Source organism: Macaca thibetana, chromosome X (assembly GCF_024542745.1).
Source record: "Macaca thibetana thibetana isolate TM-01 chromosome X, ASM2454274v1, whole genome shotgun sequence".
Lineage (NCBI taxonomy): Eukaryota > Metazoa > Chordata > Mammalia > Primates > Cercopithecidae > Macaca > Macaca thibetana.
The window spans coordinates 149,344,928-149,363,565 of NC_065598.1; the positions used below are offsets into that span (position 1 = coordinate 149,344,928).

Sequence of the window (18,638 nt, forward strand, 5' to 3'; positions counted from 1 at the left end):
TTCTTTCTCTCTACCTGATTTATCCAGAATTTGAAAATGGTTTGTAAGTGTACTTAATTTATGGCAATGTGGTTATTTACATAAGTTCAATAAGAATCTGTTCTCCATTGTAACAGAACACAATTTGAGACACTATTCACAATTAGAGACACTATTATTCACAATAGCCAAGAGGTGGAAGCAACCTAAGTGCCCATCAGCAGATGAATGCATTTGCACTGACGAGGATACATATTCTAACAAAATATGGATAGATAAGTAGTTACCATATTTGTGATTCGTACTATGCGTATAGCTTTACTGAGTATGCACTGAGAAAAGCACAGCGCACCCCTATCAATATTGTTCAAGATCTGTGTTTCTCAAGGTATAATCCAAGAGCACTAAGGGTTTCATAGATCAGGCCACCAAGGAGGTAGACCCCTATTCCTACATTTCCACTTGCTTTTATTTTTTTGGCAGAAGGGTTGGGAGGATATGGTAAGATGTTATTTGAAGAAACTATCCCACATCAGAATTATTTATAAACCATCCATCCATTCCATGACAATATTTTAATTGGGAATAACTAAGGGTATTAGATTTCAGTGTTAAGATACCGAATATATCTAAAGAGGTACGTTCTGAGTACTGCATCATTGTGTGAACATCTTAGAGGGTACTTACAAAACTTAGATGATATAACCTCCTACACACCTAGGCTATATGGTGGAGCCTATTGCTCCTAACTACAAACCTGGATAGCATGTGACTGAACTGAAGACCGTAGGCAATTGCAACATAATGGTAAGTATCTGTGTATCTAAACATAGAAAAAGTAAGGCAATGCACTATGGCGTTGTGGCAGCTAAGGCGTCACTAAGTGACAGGAAATTTTGAGCTCCATTATAAACTTACGGGACGGCTGTGGTCTATGCAGTTTTCCGTGAACCAAAATGTCATTATGTGGTGCACGACTTTATTAAAAGGAATGACTGTCTAACACAGTAAACCTCTGTAGACCCAATGAATAAGACTTGTGAAGAGCTTTTCAAGTACTATAATGCATTAGTCCGTTCTTGCATTGCTATAAAGAAATACCTGAGACTGGGTAATTTATAAAGAAAAGAGGTTTAATTGGCTCACGGTTCTGCAGGCTGCACAGCAAGCATACCAGCTTCTGTTTCTGGGGAGGCCTCAGGAAGCTTTCAATCATGATGGAAGGTGAACGGTGTAGGGGTCCAGCCCCACAGGGTCGGTGGGTTTTTCTCCCCATGTGCGGAGACAAGAGATTGTAGGAATAAAGACACAGGACAAAGAGATAAAAGAAAAGACAGCTGGGCCCGGGGCACCACTACCACCAAGACGCGGAGACCAGTAGTGGCCCCGAATGCCAGGCTGCACTGATATTTATTGGATACAAGACAAAGGGGCAGGGTAAGGAGTGAGAGCCATCTCCAATGATAGGTAAAAATCATGTGGGTCACGTGTCCACTGGACAGGGGGCCCTTCCCTTCCTGGCAGCCGAGGCAGAGAGAAAGAGAGGAGAGAGAGAGAGAGAGACAGCTTATGCCATTATTTCTGCATATCAGAGGCTTTTAGTACTTTCACTAATTTGCTACTGTTATCTAAAAGGCAGAGCCAGGTGTACAGAATGGAACATGAAGGCGGACCAGGAGCGTGACCACTGAAGCACAGCATCACAGGGAGATGGTTAGGCCTCCGGATAACTGCGGGTGGCCCTGACTGATGTCAGGCCTTCTATGAGAGGTGGAGGAGTAGAGTCTTCTCTGAACTTCTCCAAGGAAAGGGAGATTCCCTTTCCCAGTCTGCTAAGGAGCGAGTGTTTTTCCTCGACACTGACACTACCGCTAGACCAAGGAGCCCTCTGGTGGCCCTGCCCGGGCATTACAGAAGGCTTGCACTCCTGTCTTCTGGTCACTTCTCACTACGTCCCCTCAGCTCCTATCTCTGGTTTTTCCTACGTTATGATTGTAGAGCGAGGATTATTATAATATTGGAATAAAGAGTAATTGCTACAAACTAATGATTAATGATATTCATATATAATCATATCTATTATCTATATCTAGTATAACTATTCTTATTTTATATATTTTATTATACTGGAACAGCTTGTGCCCTCGATCTCTCGCCTCGGCACCTGGGTGGCTTGCTGCCCACAGAAGGGGAAGCAAGCACGTCTCACAGGGCTGGAGCAGGAGGAAGAGAGAGAGGGGGGAGGTACTACACACTTTTAAACAACTAGATCTCGTGAGCACTCGCTCACTATTGCCACACCAACACCAAGGTGGATGGTGTTAAACTATGAGAAACTGACCCCATGATCCAATCACCTCCCACCAGGCCCCACCTCCAACGCTGGGGATTACAATTCAACGTGAGATTTGGGTAGGGACACAGTTCCAAACCATATCACATAGTGTCTGTTTGATATCTTAGTATATTTTGTCATTTTGAAATACATTAGATTAAGCAGGTGTGAGCTACATTAGGTGCTCTGGGGTCTCAATGTCCTGCCTGTGCATGGCTCCAAGGCTTCTTTCCAAGTTGATGTGTGTCTGCTTCTTATATCTCTGTTCTTCAAATATTTCTTGCTCACACACATCTGAAAATATGTTCCAGGTGATTTTGCTATCAAGTGTGTAATAGTTGCAAGGGGTAAGGTATCTGGTCTAGTGTATATAGCATATGTGTTTGAAGTGCATTCTGTGGGAATGCTGGAGTCTACATTCAGTTCATCCTAATAACAAAACATGTATGCCAAGTAACCCACATCATCAGTAAGCCAGTCTGACTTTCTATGAGAGAACGTTGCACTTTGTTTTTCCATGGCAATAAATGTGTTCATATTGTTCCATGACCACAAACTAACTTGCTTTTGATACATAATAGAGATGATAGATGGAGATAGATATAGAGTGTTAACTGAAGAAAGATGGACATAGAGGCCAAAGAAAATAACATTTATTTGGGAAACAAAGAATTGCAATTCAGGTACACTGAATCAGGCCAGCCCTGATAAGGTAAGGGCAGAATAAATTTTATACAGGAGATTTCCACAAAAAGTTATTTTCTGAGGCAGTTCATTGGCTGTGCAGAAATCCCAAATTACAAACTTGTTCAGACTGGTTATTTAATGGGGGTACTCCCAGCTGAGAGATGTTCAAGGCTGGCAGATATTGACCTCAGGTGTGTATCAAAGTCTACTGGAACATTCCGTGGTTTGAACTTTATCAGGTGTGAGTGCAATCTTCTCTCAATCTCCAGACTCCAGTTTGCAAAGCCCTACCCTTAATTACTTCATTTTCTTTCATGATAGAGATAGATAGGACAGAGAGGTGAAAGAAGGAAGGAAGGAAGGAAGGAAGGAGACAGGGATGAAGGCATAGAAGAAAGGAAGGGAAGGAAGGAGGGAGAAAGGAAGGAAAGAGGAAGGAAGGAAAGAGAAAGAAGGAAGGAAGGAAAGAAGGAAAGAGAGAGAAAGGAAAGAAAGAAGGAAAGGGGGGAGGGAAGGAGGAAAGAAGGAAGGAAGGAAGGAAGGAAGGAAGGAAGGAAGGAAGGAAGGGACTTTTTTCCATTAATGTATCATCTGGATGACTGTGTATGCTGTCCGTTCAGCAGTTCTTGAGGTTTTTTTAAATTGTGGTAAAAACAAAACAAAACACATAACCTAAAAGGTGTCATGTTGACCATTTTTATGTGTACAGTTTAGTAGTGTTAAGTATATTCTATCGGGCACACTTGCAGTCAGTGGACAGAACGTGCGAGGCTTTGCTGCTCTCATGGAATTGAGAACTTTTGTGCTTTGTCCTCTGAAACACAGATAAAGCACTTCATAGTCCTGCTGCAGAGTCCACTGTATCTGTGACACCTGAGAGAAAACATCTGGCCATAAGTTTATTGAGTCTGCTATTTGCATCTCTATTAGCTAAGGTAGGGTTTCTCAAACTGTTGATGGAGACACCTGGGAGGGGAAAGGGAATGAAATCCATGTAGTGGGTTGCAGTATGAGTATGTATGTGTGTCTTGACAGAGGGACAGATGGGAACTACAGGGAATTGTTTCACCTGTTTGTTTATAAAGGCAATTACATCAGAGCTGAGGAGGGCATCTTCACTTTCACAGTTATTCTCTTAATATCCTGGTCTAATCCCATGGATAAATTGTGTGTGTGTGTGTGTGCGAGTGCGTGCGTATTGACTCATGTTGAGACATAAATTATATACAGGCTCTGACCCACTAAATATTACCACTTGTTATTTATAATGAAAGTTAGATATTATGTTAAATGTGCACATGGGCATGTGTGTGTGTATAAATTATGTCCCTAGACTCCAAGACACACTCCACACTCATAGATCCAACTGCCTATCCTGACATCTGCAATTGCTTGAGAGATAAAATTAACACTCCAAAACTGAACCTCTAATCTTTCCCCACTTCCAACTCTTCTAACACAGTGATTAATGACAGCTGTTCAGATCAAAAATAATATGCTGAATTCTTAGACTTCTCTCTTGGCCACACATCCCTTATACCATCTATTAGCAGATCCTTAAATTCACCTGTCAATAAAGCTGGCCTTGATAATATCTGCCACATAGTGAGGATTTAATCAGCTATAACATGCAAAACATTTAAAATAATATCTAACTTCCATTAAAAATAACAAGTGGTAATATTTTGTGGGTCAGATCCTGTTGTAGATGTATCACCTCTTTTATGTCATCTAACAACAACCATGACTCAATAATCTCTAGGTATATTAGGGGCTGTTACAACCCTCATTTTGCAGTTGGAAAACCTCAAGGGGCACATGCATGTGAGTGGGCATGCTCTCTCTCACACACATGCACTCAAACTGAGGCATAGGAAGGTTGCACAGTGTCATGAGTCCCTAGGAAATGAACCCAGCTATAGGACTCTGCAGCTTTTGCATATACTAAAAATAATGATCTGCTTGGAAATCCAAGAGAATACTCCCATTCAGTTGCTTAGGTGAAAAACCCTGGAGTCATTCTTGACTCCTTTCTTATTCTCATCACCCACATGCAATCCCTCTGCAAATTCTGTCATTCTGTCTAAGCTATCCAAGATCCAACCACATCGCACCACTTCCACTGCTGCCACTCTGGTCTGAGCTACAACCACCTCTTGCCTATCTGAGTGCAATAACCTCCTACCTGGTCTCCCTATTCTAATCTTAATCTTCTTATAATATATTCTCTACAGTGATCCTTTCAAGTCATTAAGTCCAATCACATGTCTCCCCTACTCAATTCCCTTCACTGGTTTCCTTCTCACTCAGAAGATAAGATAAAATCCTTATAAGGGCCAATAAGGCCTTACATTGTAATCTGTGAATCCTCCATTACCTCTCCACCTTCTCTGCTATACTCTCTTACAAACTCCATACCAGCCACCCTGGTGTTGCAGCTGTACCTTCAATATTCCAGGGTTTCTGCTGAATGAGGGCTTTTGCACACTCTGCTCTCTCTGCCTTTGGTGCTCTCTCAAATCTAGCTCATGGCTGGCTCCTTTATCTCCTTTAAATCTTCTCGATTTTCATCTCCTCACCCTACTTCATCATGTAACTGCACCCCTCACAGACCAATTCACTGCCCTTTTCTTTTTGCCCATACTGCTTGCCACCTTCTAAAATACAGTATAATGTACAAATTTGTTTTGTATTTCCTGTCTCACCTCTGTCTTCGGTTGGTGGTCTAGTAAGTGTTGCGACATAACGAACTACCCCTAAACTTAGCGACTCAAAACAATGATGATCATTTGCATCTCCAGTTTGGGCAGCCACTGGGAGTAAGGCTCATGTCTGCTCCATGTGGCAGCAGCTAGGGTGGCTAAACCGAAGGCTGAAGGAATCTGCTTCCAAGATGTCTTACACAGGAAGGGGACAATTTTGTGCTGGCTGCCAGCTGGTAACACTCAGAATAGTCTGAGGGCCAAGCGACTTGGTTCCTTTCCATGTGGCCTGTGCTTCCTCACAGCATAATGGCTGGATTCCAAGGAGATACATATACATATATCAGGTGGAAGATGTATCATCGTGTATGACCTGGCCCCAGAAGTCAGAATCCCCTCTGCTATACACTATTGGCCACAGCATCACTACCCAAGTTCTACTGGATGGGACATAGACTCCATCTCTTAATGGGGAGTGGCTAGATGTTGAAAGAGCAAGCAAGACAGAAAATATTGTTGCGACCATTTTTCAAGAAGGCAATGTATGAAAATTGGACACCCCAAAGGCTGAGAACCCCTAGTGGGGAAAGCAGAGCAAAGAAGAAGAATCCAAGCAAGGGTGCAATCCCAGAGGGAGGAAAGATTCAGCCAGGTTCCACAGGGTAGGGAGAGTGAATTCCAAGCCATTTCCAGCTCTCTGCTCTTGCAGGTAAAGCAGCTCCAGGAGCTGAGGGGCTATCCTCTGAGAAGGAGCTCCAGGGGTGTAGGCTTCAGAAGGAAGAGCACATGGAATCAGAGAAAGGGGTGCCAGAGGACTTGGGCAGGGCACCAACACTGCCCACCACATCCTGCCAGAATAGAAGCTTAAGGAAAGACATATTTGTTTCACTCATTCTTATATACCCAGCACCAATAAGAATACCTCTTATGTAGCAGGTGATCATTAAATATTTATTGAACTGAATGGAATTGTCAATGGAGATGAGGGCCTCGTGGATCTTACATGGACTAGGTTTCACACCTGCCACGCAGCGCAAGAAGCTAAAAGACTTCAGTGGCAGCTGGAGGATGAGGCTTGCCCTTGCCAGAGCCCTCTTTATTTGGCCCTTCATGCTGCTCCTGGATGAGCCCACCAACCACCTGGACCTAGATGCTTGCATGTGGTTGGAGGAAGAACTAAAAACTTTTAAGTGCATCTTGGTCCTCGTCTCCCATTCCCAGGATTTCTGAGTGGTGTCTGTACCAACATCATTCATATGCACAACAAGAAACTGAAGTATTATACGGGTAATTATGATCAGTATGTGAAGACGCGGCTAGAGCTGGAGGAGAACCAGATGAAGAGGTTTCACTGGGAGCAAGATCAGATTGCACACATGAAGAACTACATTGTGAGGTTTGTCACGGCAGTGCCAAGCTGGCCCAGCAGGCCCAGAACAAGGAGAAGACGCTACAGAAAATGATGGCATCAGCACTGACAGAGAGGGTCATGAGCGATAAGACACTGTCATTTTATTTCCCACCATGTGGCAAGATCTCTCCACCTGTCATTATGGTGCAAAATGTGAGCTTCAAGTATACAAAAGTAGGCCTTGCATCTACAATAATCTAGAATTCGGAATTGACCGTGACACACGAGTGGCTCTGGTAGGGCCCAATGGAGCAGGGAAGTCAACTCTTCTGAAGCTGCTAACTGGAGAGTTACTACCCACAGATGGCATGATCCGAAAACACTGTCATGTCAAGATAGGGCATTACCATCAGCATTTAAAAGAACAGCTGGACTTAGATCTCTTGCCTCTCGGGTCAGGAGCTCCATCTGGGAACTAACAGCTGCTACCCTGACCAGCTGCTCAGGACAGGACCCTGGGGCTACACTCCTGCATTGCTGCAATACTGCTCCCCCAGCCTCTCCCCTGCCCCTCAACCTGCCTTAGCTGCACTCTCTTATCTACAGACGGACAGTAACTGTTTCCTGTCCTCCTTCCAGTTACATCTGTCCATGTCTGGACTCGGCTGGCCATTCCCTCCAGCCCCTTGCTGGTTACCTTACTCTGAGTGTGATGCAGTCAGAGGCACCTGCAGGTTAGCCCAAGGGCCCAAGCCCTGGATTTGGCTCGCGGAGGAGGTTAGGATCCTCGTTTTCTGGGTTTTGGTGATGTTGGAGGAGTACCCCCAGCCCACCGCCCCGATTCCTTTTTGCTTCTGGTTTGGAGCTCTGGACCAGGACCTTCGTCCTGGTCAGTTTTTAAATAATTATTTAACAGTGTGACTTTTAGACCTGCGTGACATCTACAAAGTGCCCAATAAAGAAAGAGGAAGCCAAAACAAAACAAAACAAAACAAAACTAAGTAAAATAGAAGTTTTTGACCATGAAACAAAGACAGTGCTTTACAAGCAAACAGTGCTTACAAGCAAAACGGCTCCCCTAAAGCAGAGGGAACACGTAGAGTTTATTGTTCCGCCTTTCCCACTGAGGTCTGCTTGGAATCTGTGTTTAAGTGTGGCGGCAGAGTGGGGTCAAGATTCATTTTATCCATCTGGATCATTTTGTCCACCTGATCACCCTGCACAGCCATCCAGTCCCTGCGGCTCTCCAGTGTCCATGTATGTGAGGGTCTGAGTCTCTCAGTTGGCCTTATGGGCCAACCTGCTGTTTTTGTGGGTCGGAGACTTGGTCTAGAGTGTGTGTGTAGGAAAAAAGTGTTCATGATTGGCCTCGTACTTCACCAGGGGTGAGGCATTTAATGTGGCTTTTTGTCCTTTCTGCCCCAGGATCCCGCAGGCCTGTTCTCTCTATGCCTTTGGTCTGTTTCCCCCAAATCTGAGCCCGTCCCCTCCCTACTTTGTTTGTCCCTTCCTTGCTTCATGGCCTCGAGATGCCACCGACCTAGCACCCAGGGCATCTGGGAGACTCGGCTATGGAGAAAAGGGAGGTGGTGGCAAAAGAGACGCCTGCTGAGGACAGGCAGGCCTAGGGCAGTTGCCTTCTCATGCAAGTAATCATGAAGGTCATGTTATACATGGTGTCAGGGAGAGCAGCTGATTTTAGTATCAATTATAAAAGCTAGTTTCCAACGAAGAAATAAAGAAAATGACAAGATATGCTTTGGCTGAGCCGAGGCAGTACTGATTACAGACACCTGCTCAACTGTTTGCAGTGAAATAACACGCACGTGAGTCAGGTTAAGTTTGTTGTACTTCAATGTAAAAGTGGTTATGAAGTCCATTTTCAAATATTCAACTTTTAAAACATGATCCTTATTTATATTGGATGTCATCACTTAAATAAAAAAGAACTTAAGTCACGATTCCTCCTTATAAGACTTTTATTAACACCAGAAATGAAACAGTAAAAACAAAATGAATTTGAAAAATCAGTGTGATTGGGGGTGCAGAGATGGTATGAACAGGGACTGAGGAAAAAGCCAGGTCTGAGGACAGCCTTCAGTGTCAACTTGGAACTTTTAAAGGTCATGATTCAGCTGATCCTGTGAAGTGGACTGTGCGGTGGGCAGGTCGCTTCGTGCCTTTAGAGCCAGGCTGTGTGCTGGACCTCAAGGCTCTTCCTTCCCCAAGGAAAGCTTAACTCCCAGTGCTCCTGGGTTTGTCACCTTCTGGACTTGCAAGCTTGAGACCCTTGGGTCCCCTGTCCTGCACTGGACAACTCCTGACTGGGAGGAATTTTCTAACGCGATGAGACAGAAGAAAATGAAACAAAAAGGAACTACAGAAAACAAAGTGGGGTTAATTGCTGCATTGCCCTGTTATGCTGATTCCCACATCTTGTAGGTCTCTGGGATCATTTCTGTAACAAACATCAGGCCCTTGGTCAGAAACATAGCTCTCTCTCACACACACACATCGATCATCTCCACCAAAACCAATATTTTGACTTATGGTACCTTTGCTGGTGTCAGCTCAAAAACTACCTGTACTTTGTTTCCTTGAATCATTATGCTTTTGCATAGCCATCCTCTAACAGTTATCAAAGCAGGACACAATTGCATACACTCTGGAAATGAGGGGTGAGTCACCATTTTCAAAATTAAAATTTTAAAATTCTGACCCCTATCACCTTCCATACCTTTAATGCAGAGAGTGCCTATTCAGAGCATTCCATTTTTCAGTAATCACATCCAAACAGGTCACACTACCCATGTGTGTATTTCTTCATGCTATAAATATGTTTCTGGAAATGTTTTGTAGAAACAGATTTCTTTTCTTTTTGGGGGGGTCAATTGAGTGACATTTCACTACTGACATAATTTCAGCTATTCTTTTCTATCTCCAATCTGGTGTGGTTCTTGACACTTGGGCCTACAATTTTTTTCTGCATCAGCCTTTGTCAGATAATCAGTGATCCTAACACAAGTGCTCCACACATGGGAACTGGCAGTTTGAAGCCCTGGTTTCTTGCCTGAGTCTCTTTGCAAGTCACATGGGGAAGAAGGCAGCTCCTCACTGGCTTTGGCTGTGTGTGGTGATGCAGAGCTGGCTGTGGGGCTTAGGGAGTGGGGAGACCTCTCCTTGCTCTGTCCAGACTCACTAAGGACTCTGAACTCAGTTAAAATACTTAGAATCTATTTTCCCCCACTTTGTCCAAGGAAGAAAATAATGTCACCAGAACCTGCTTCTTTGAAAATCAATATGGCTTCTTTGAAAATCAAAATGACTTCTTGTATGGTCTGAAAAAAGAAGACTTTGGCATTTACTTACCTGTGGGGTGATTGGAAACCCTGAAATCCTGTAGCAAAGTCTACAACTGCCCCAACTGCACTGACTATCATGGGCCTGACTGCCAATTTGATCTATCCTCATAAAGAAGACAAAATCTCAGTCAGAATGCAGGACCAGTATCTGCTTAGTTTCCAGCTGTAGGTGCTCAGAAGGATCAAGAACAGACATTAAATAACACTTCATGCCCAACTAACACCTTCATTCTGGGTGTCCTGGACCCCAGGACCTGTAAAGGAAGGGGTGACATGACACCCTCATTATAAAGTGGGAGTGTTTGTACTCTCAGTACCTAGTTACTTCTCAAGCAGAGGGGAGCAATTGGCTGGGAAACCTAAGAATGGAATTCATAGGTTTTTCCTGGTCATTTTTCTCTATCACTCAAAAGCTTGGGCCCATCATAGGATAGCCAGGGACAACCTACGCCTTCCCCAAGGTGGTAAAAATTCCTCTGCTAGCATTAGCCAGCTCACAGGGAAACACACTGCATAGGGGACCATGAGAATGGCCTTCAGACTGACCATCAGTAGGTATTTCTAATTGTAACTACTGATGATAGAGTTCCAGTTGAACATCGCACAAAGAAACCCTCACTTGACATGCACACCTTTCAAGTATCAAAACTGTTCAGATCCCTACTCATTTTGTGTCTGCAGGTGCTTCCCACATGTCTCCAAGGCTCACCCAATTAATCCATTTTGTCAAAATCCTCAGAGGAAGTATGAGGTAGAGGAATGAGTTTGCAATTGGCAGCCTGGACAACTGTATTCTAAGCCGGACTCTGGGTCTTGGCTTTGTGATAATCTTGGGCAAAGCATTCCCTCCTCTAGTTCTCAGTGTTCTTTTCTTCAAAGTGGCATCAATGGTCTCTTCCATGCCTATCTTCCAAGGTCTTTCGGAGAAGACATGAGATGGTGCATGGGAAAAGGCCAAGAGCAGCAGAATACCTGGCTACAGGTAGCTGCTTAATTGCAATGTCCTTAGAGCCACCAGTGTCATCTGATATACTTATCTCAGAGCCTGAGATCCATTGCCCCTGTCACTTGTCTTTGTTTGGGGATTGACATGACTAGTCTGCTGAAGTCCTTGGAGTAAGATTTTGCCACCATCACTGGGCTTGATCTCCTCAACCGTCTTCAGAGGCTGGAACAAGATGGTCTCCAGAGGCCCCTTTGCTAGGATAATTTATCATTCTCATTGAAGCACAGGAGACAGGTCAGAATTTCAGGTATTGGAGTCAAACGATAAAATCCTGTTGGTCGCAACACTCACTCCAATCTTTGCTCCGATAAGACAGGGGGGAGGCTAGATTCTCTCAGAGCCCCCTCAGGAAGGCAACTGCTTCCTTCTTTTGTTCCTTCAATGTATAAAGAGGTCTTCTTTCCTAAAGGTTCTGGCCAAGACCTTGAAAACTACACAGTCTCTCTTGGTTTTGACCTGTGTTGACCATCAGTGTGTTTTTAGTTGAAAAGAAAAAAATAGAAAAAACTCAAACTGAGCCCCAAGTTTCCCTGTTTCTCATACTTTGGATTGCCTCTCATCCGTCCACTCCTGTTTTGTGCTCTGGAGAGCCTGTGTCTTCTGCTCATCCACTTGGACATAGTCTACTCTTTGTTCTTCTGAAAGGAGAAGTTTCTGAAGAAGGAGAACAAAAAGGTTTTCATTACATCTAACTTAAAATGTCAGGAAAATGTTTACCCTTTTGTATTAAATTACATTGTTAAATATTTGTTGCCCTTTTCTTTGTGTGGAAGCTTTATACTTTGTATATGCACGTGCGTGTGCACAAAAACACATTGCTTCCCTCAACTTTGCTCTAGCCACTTGACTTGCTTTGACCAATATAATGTAAGTGGAAGTGACATAGCCTGGCATGGTGGCATGTGCCTGTAATCCCAGCACTTTGGGTAAGAAATACCTGAGACTGGGTAATTTATAAAGGAATCTTTATAATTGGGTATTTCTTCATAGCAGCATGAGAATGGACTAATACACAGGCCAAGGCAGGAGGATCACTTGAGCCCAGGAGATCAAGATCATTTTTTATTAAAAAGATAAAAAACAGCTGTGGGTGATGGTGTGCAACTGTAGTCCCAGCTACTTGGGAGGCTGAGATGGGAGGATATCTTGAGCCCAGGAGATCGAGGCTGCAGTGAGCTATGACCATGCCACTGCACTCCAGCCTGAGTGACAGAGTGAGATCTTGTCTCATGAAAATAAAACAACAATAACAAAAAGGAAGTGACATGTTCCAATCCTAAGGAGAAAAGAGGTATTCTGTGATTCTGCAATCTCTCTTTTTCCTCTGCCAGGAGGCCAGCACACTTCAGATGGGGGCTGCTTCTCTTGCCTGGGCCCTGGACTGGAACACAAAGGCTCTGGCCTGCAATAAAAGAGCCTTTGTGTTGAAAGTAGATGAGATTTGGGGGTTGTTTGCTTTGAGTGCATAGTCTACCAAAACTGAGTAATGCTCCTTTTATACTTATTGCTCCTACCCTTCTTAACAGCTTTTCTCCAGTCTCATATCAGGTTTTTGGAATGATATTAAAAGTAGAAAAGAAGTAGGAGTTACCTCAGCGAAAGAGTAGGAAAGTCCTCCATTGTTTCCCATGCACTCATTCCTTACGCTGTACAGTGGGTGATACTAGTTCACAGCTATGATGACTTACATGTATTAACTCAATTAATCCTCACAACAGTCCTTGACATAAGTGTTGTCATTTCTGATTTCCATTTTTCAGATGAGAATTCTACCCAAAGGGGTAGCTGCCCAACTTGGCATTCAAGGCCCCTTACTAAGGGGTTCCACTTCCAACTTACAGTTCTTTCCACTGCTCTCTCAAGTCTAACCAAACTAGGCTGTTACTTGTTCCCTAAACAGGATGTTCCTACACCTGGAGGGTCCTCTACCTCACCCTCATTTCTGCCTGAGACATTTTTCTATAAACTTTATGGTCCAAATTTTGAAGTGTGAATATCACATCTATTTATACATATACACACAAAGAACACACCCTAGAAGGAAATACACCAAGATTTCATTCTGTCTGGGAGATGGGATTAGGGCTGATTTAAATATTCCTCATTATACTTGTCTGCATTTTTCACACTTTCTAAGGAGAATATGCATGATTTGATCATCAGAAAAGTCTAAGCAGAGATGGAATCACCTGGGGATTCTCAGACGCAAAGCCCTTCCTACCTGCTGCATGGGGGCTGGTGATGCTGAATTGAAGTCCAGGGCCAAATAATCTAGGCTGAATTTCTTTGTCCACGTAAGAACACCACTGCTCAGGGAACTGGTTGTTCGGTGCTCCTCCTAGGAACCAACATCGCAGGAGTCAGGTTAATGATGTCTATCTGGGTTGCTCAAGGGAAGGAGGGCAAGTTGTGGTTTCACCCAAGCAGATGCCGTCATATCGTAACAGAATAGTCTGATGAGACCTGAGTCAATCAGCCTGCATATCTGAGTGAGAACTGTAATTTCAAACAGAATATAGCCAGTCTGGCCTTCACAGTGAAACTATACCATTATTCACTATGGGAACAGTATGCCAAAATTCACTCAAAAAGGAATTTGCTTCACGAATCTGACAGGCCTGTGATACTTTAGAGATTAAACCCTGACAAGATCAACTATACATATTAAGTTCTCGTGAAGGCATCCCAAATGCATTTAAATATAATTTGCACAATACAGTTATAACACAGATGAAACTCAGGGCCCAGCTTCAGAAGTGAAATGCTACCGATCTATATCTTTGAAGCTGTTTCCCCTCTACCATCTTTCCTTCTCCTCCCAAGAGGTAAAGCACTATCTTGAATTTTGTGCTTACCACTCCTTTTACTTTTAAATATAGTTTTATGAGTATACAAGTATCCTTAAATAACAGACTATTTCCTTTCACCTGTTTTTGAATGTCATATCAACAGAATCATATTGTATACATTTTGGGTGGCTTCAGTTTTGTGTTCAATATTAGGTACTCCACATTCACTTGTGTCGATGCATTAGCCCTATTTCACTCATTTGCACTGGGTCAGATATTCCATTGTATGACTTATTTAACCATTCTGCCATCAAAGGATATTTGAGTTGCTCCCAGTTTGGGGGCTATTACAAGCAATGCTGCCATGGACATTCATGCACCTGTGGGAAAAATTCCAGGGCATTTACTTGGGAATAGAATCACTGGGTTATAGAATATGAGCATCTTCAACTTTACTAAACATCACCAAACTATTTTCCAGAGTGAACCAATCTACACGTGTACCATCCTGGTCAACATTTGGTATTGTCAGACGTTTTAACATTTTTCCTACCTAAGACAGGTAAAATGGTATCTTACTGTGGTTTGATTTTCCATTCCCCTGATTATTAATTAGTATGAGTACCTGTTCAGATGTTGAAAGGTCATTTATTTCTCCTCTGTGAATTGCCTGTTTGGGTTTGTTTTGTTTTTTGGGTTTTTTTTTTTTTTTTTTGCCTTGTTTCTGGTTAATTTTTGTATTGAATTATTTGTCTATTTTCCTTACTTACCCTGAGTACTTTTTCCTATGCCCTGGAGAGTAATCATTTGCTATCCTGTATGTTACAGATAGCTCATCACAGTCTAGCTTCTTGTCTTTTCATTTCTTTTTATGGGATTTATTTTAACTAAGAAATACTTTTAATGTAATATGTCAATCTTTTCCTGCATGGCTTGCGCTTGCCTTATGTTTAAGGAATCCTGCCCTATGCTGAGGTCATAATTTATTTATCTATATTTTTTCCTGAAATTATAAAGTTTTGTAATAATTTGCTCCATGTTTAAGTAATAATCTCACTTGAACTGATTTTAATATTTTATATGGTGGTGCAATAGAAATAAAATTCATTCCACTTTTGTTGTTGTTTTTACTCAACATGGATAACCTAGTTTCCCCCAGAATCAGCTTCAAAGTTCCTCAAAAATCTCTGTTAGGGAATTGGTAAGGTAATGTCTTTAATATTTGAGTCTTCCTATTCAGGAACATGGTCTACTTTTCCACTTATTTCATTCTCCTTAACGTCTTTTGATAAATTTTAATAATTTTCTCCACAATATTTTTTTGTTAGATTTATCCCTAAATACCTACAGTTTGTTGTTACTATAAATGGTAAGTTTTGTTTAAATTCTTTTTTCTGTTTGTTACCATTATATAGACATCCAACTGGATTGTGTATATTGACTTTATATCCATCAATCTTGATATCTTTTATTAATTGTAATTATTTATTTTACTAACTTAGTAATTCTAATTATTTCTAAGTAGATTATTTCGAGTTATCACTCATATAAGCAGATTATTTTGAGTTATCACTTCATCTATGAATAATCACTGTTTGTCTTCTTCCTTCCTTTCTCATTCTTACTCATTTTGTTTCTTTAGGAGATATTTTTAGTGTTTAACCACTGAGTATGATATCTACTATAGGTTCTATAAGATTCATTTTTCATTTATTATGACGTTAAAGAAAATTCCTCTATTCCTTGTTTACTAATAGATTTTTTCATGAATAGATGAGTTCTATCAAATGCTTTTTCTGTATCTAGTAAGATAATATATCATTTTTCTCCTTTAATCTGTTAATGTGCTTGGTTGACTTAATAGATATTCCTGGTTTATGGCTGTAATAGCTCATCTCCCTGAGAATATTGGTAATAATAGAGTTTTAAAAAGGCTTTTCCTAGCCGGGCACAGTGGCTCATGCCTTTAATCCCAGCACTTTGGGAGGCCAAGGTGAGCGGATCACTTGAGGTCAGAAGTTCAAGACCAGCCTGGCCAACATGGTGAAACCCTGTCTCTACTAAAAATACAAAATCAGCCAGGCATGGTGGTGTGCACATGGAATCCCAGCTATTCGGGAGGCTGAGGCAGGAGAATCACTTGAACTTGGGAGGCAGAGGTTGCAGTGAGCCGAGATCACTCCACTGCACTCCAGCCTGGGCGACAGAACAAGACTCTGCCTCACAAAAAAATAAAATAAAAAATAAATAAAAAGGTCTTTCCTTCTGGCATAGTTCTTATTTCGTCTAACCTGTTTTGGTCTCAATCTTTCATGCTAGAGTTCTCCTGAAATGTCACATGAAATCACTAACTGTTGCTTATACTTATGAGCGAAAGACCAAAAAGCTAACATGAAGCTTTGTGTACATGGATGGTGTTTGTCAACTCTGGAGTTTTCTGCAGGGTGATCCCATTGGGTGGTTATCTTAAGTAACCCTCAATATTAGGAACTACATTTTGCCACTTGGGCTGCTCAAATAGCCCAGAGAAATATTTTCTAATATCTAAACTCAATTGTAAAGGTCTGGTTGTCAACATTCTGGAAAAGGGCTTAAGAATGGTTCTCATATCCATTATGCCTATTTACTTAATCACCTTGTTGTTAGTATAGTATTCATGGTCAAATATGTCTAGTATCCCCCAGTGCAGAGATCTTTTGTTTTACTCTCTCCAGAGAGACTGCACTTCAACTTTTCTATGAGATGGGGGATGGAAAGTCACAGTGTTTCACCTCCATGGAGTGAGGGAAGGGATCTTGGAATTTACCTGATGCCTTTGACCACTACTACTTCTTTTACTTTCCCTTCAACCCTACTTCAGAACTACCTACTGTGGATAATTCCTGAATTCTTTGGGTAGTCTAAGTCAAGTTGCTTCTTGCCTGCCTTCCACCACATTTAAGATTTATTTTTTTTTTGCGGCGGGGAGGGGTCTTATAAGTCATTTACTACATATCTACCTGCATTCCAGTTTCCAATATGCTACTGCTATTTTCTTCTCCAATTCTTCATATCTTTGTGGATTTATGCCTTTAACAGATTTCTTTACTGTTATTTTAGAGGGTGTTTGGGGATGGAGAGAAACTGGAGGCTTGTGGTCAATCTTCCATCTGAGGTTCATGTGTCAGTACTTTATTTCTTTTTATGGCTGCATAATACAATGGAATATTATTCATTATATATTATACTACATTTTATTCACACATTCATCAGTTGATGATCATTTCAGTTGTTTTCCCTTTCTGGCTACTATGAAAAAATGCTTCTACGAACATTTGTGTATGAGTATTTGGTTAGATATACTCTTCTGTGGGATTTTAAAATCTGCATCCATGAGTAACATTGGCCTACAACTTTCTACTTATGTAATTGCTATTTGTTTTATCAAATTATTTTAGCCTCATAAAGTAAGGTGAGCAATATTCTCTTCTCCCATTCCTGGTAGGTGTTTATATAAGATTGCACTTATCTCTTCTTTTTGGTAGAAACTATCTGCAAAGTTTTTCGGGCCTTATGATCCTTTGTAGTACAAATTTTCCTACTGATTCAGTGTCTTTAATAGGTACATAAACATTCAGGTTTTCTACTTCTACTTGAGTCAATTTCTGATTTTTTTTTAATCCAGAGAATTTGCCTATAACCAAAGTTTTCAAATTTATTGGTACAGAGTTGTTCACAAAAATCTCTTAGGCAGTTAATCTCTCATGTATTTGCAATTATTATCTGTTTTTCATTCTTAATATTACTTACTTGAATTAATATCTTTTTTATTAGTTTTGTTAAATTTTAGTCTTTTTAAAGAGCCAATTACAGCTGTATTGATCCTCTCTGATTTTGTTGTTTATTTTGTTAGTTTCTGTTCTTGCCTTTATTCATTTCACTTTTGTAGGGTTTTTCTAAACTTATTATTATAAAATTTTTCCAGCATTCAGCCAAATTAAAGAAAATATACCCACCATGTATACTCCACTAACATTTTATTAGACTACCCTGCTTGTAAGTCTTTGGGCTTGTGGAGGAATGGTACCTTTCATGAATTGTGAGCAACTCTAGCATTATCCCTTGACATATTGCTTCTCTCCTATTTTTCTATAATCTCCTTCAAAAACTCTGACTATACAAATATTTGACCTTCTTATTCTATCTTCCATGTCCCAAATTTCTTTCATATTCTCCATGTTTTTAACTCCTTGTCTGATTTATTAGTAACTTCTTCATAAATTATCTTCCAGCTCACTAAATCACTCTTTGTGCTTAGTCTGTTTATCTGATCCACTGAGTTTCTAATTTCATTCTTGTTTTTATTTCTACAAGTTGTAAATGGTCTTTTACAATCTACTTGGTCATTTTTAATAGTATCTCATTACTTAATCCAACTTTCAATTTCT

General features: G+C 41.3%; 1 protein-coding gene and 1 pseudogene across 3 annotated transcripts in view; one reads left to right on the top strand and one right to left on the bottom strand.

The window, feature by feature from the left end:
- The first annotated feature begins 6,684 nt into the window (after nt 1-6,684).
- LOC126945938 (ATP-binding cassette sub-family F member 2-like) lies at nt 6,685-7,533 on the top strand (annotated as a pseudogene).
- A 1,485-nt stretch (nt 7,534-9,018) lies between these two features.
- The window catches only part of GAB3 (GRB2 associated binding protein 3), a 70,959-nt gene continuing 61,339 nt past the window's right edge, over nt 9,019-18,638 (bottom strand). For all 3 annotated transcript variants that reach the window (XM_050775434.1, XM_050775433.1, XM_050775435.1), the window contains 2 exons: nt 13,644-13,760; nt 9,019-12,076 (listed from right to left, as the gene is read on the bottom strand). In XM_050775434.1, the coding sequence (XP_050631391.1) occupies nt 11,960-12,076; nt 13,644-13,760 (234 nt within the window). In that variant the 3' untranslated portion in view covers nt 9,019-11,959. The remainder of the gene's footprint in view (nt 12,077-13,643; nt 13,761-18,638) is intronic.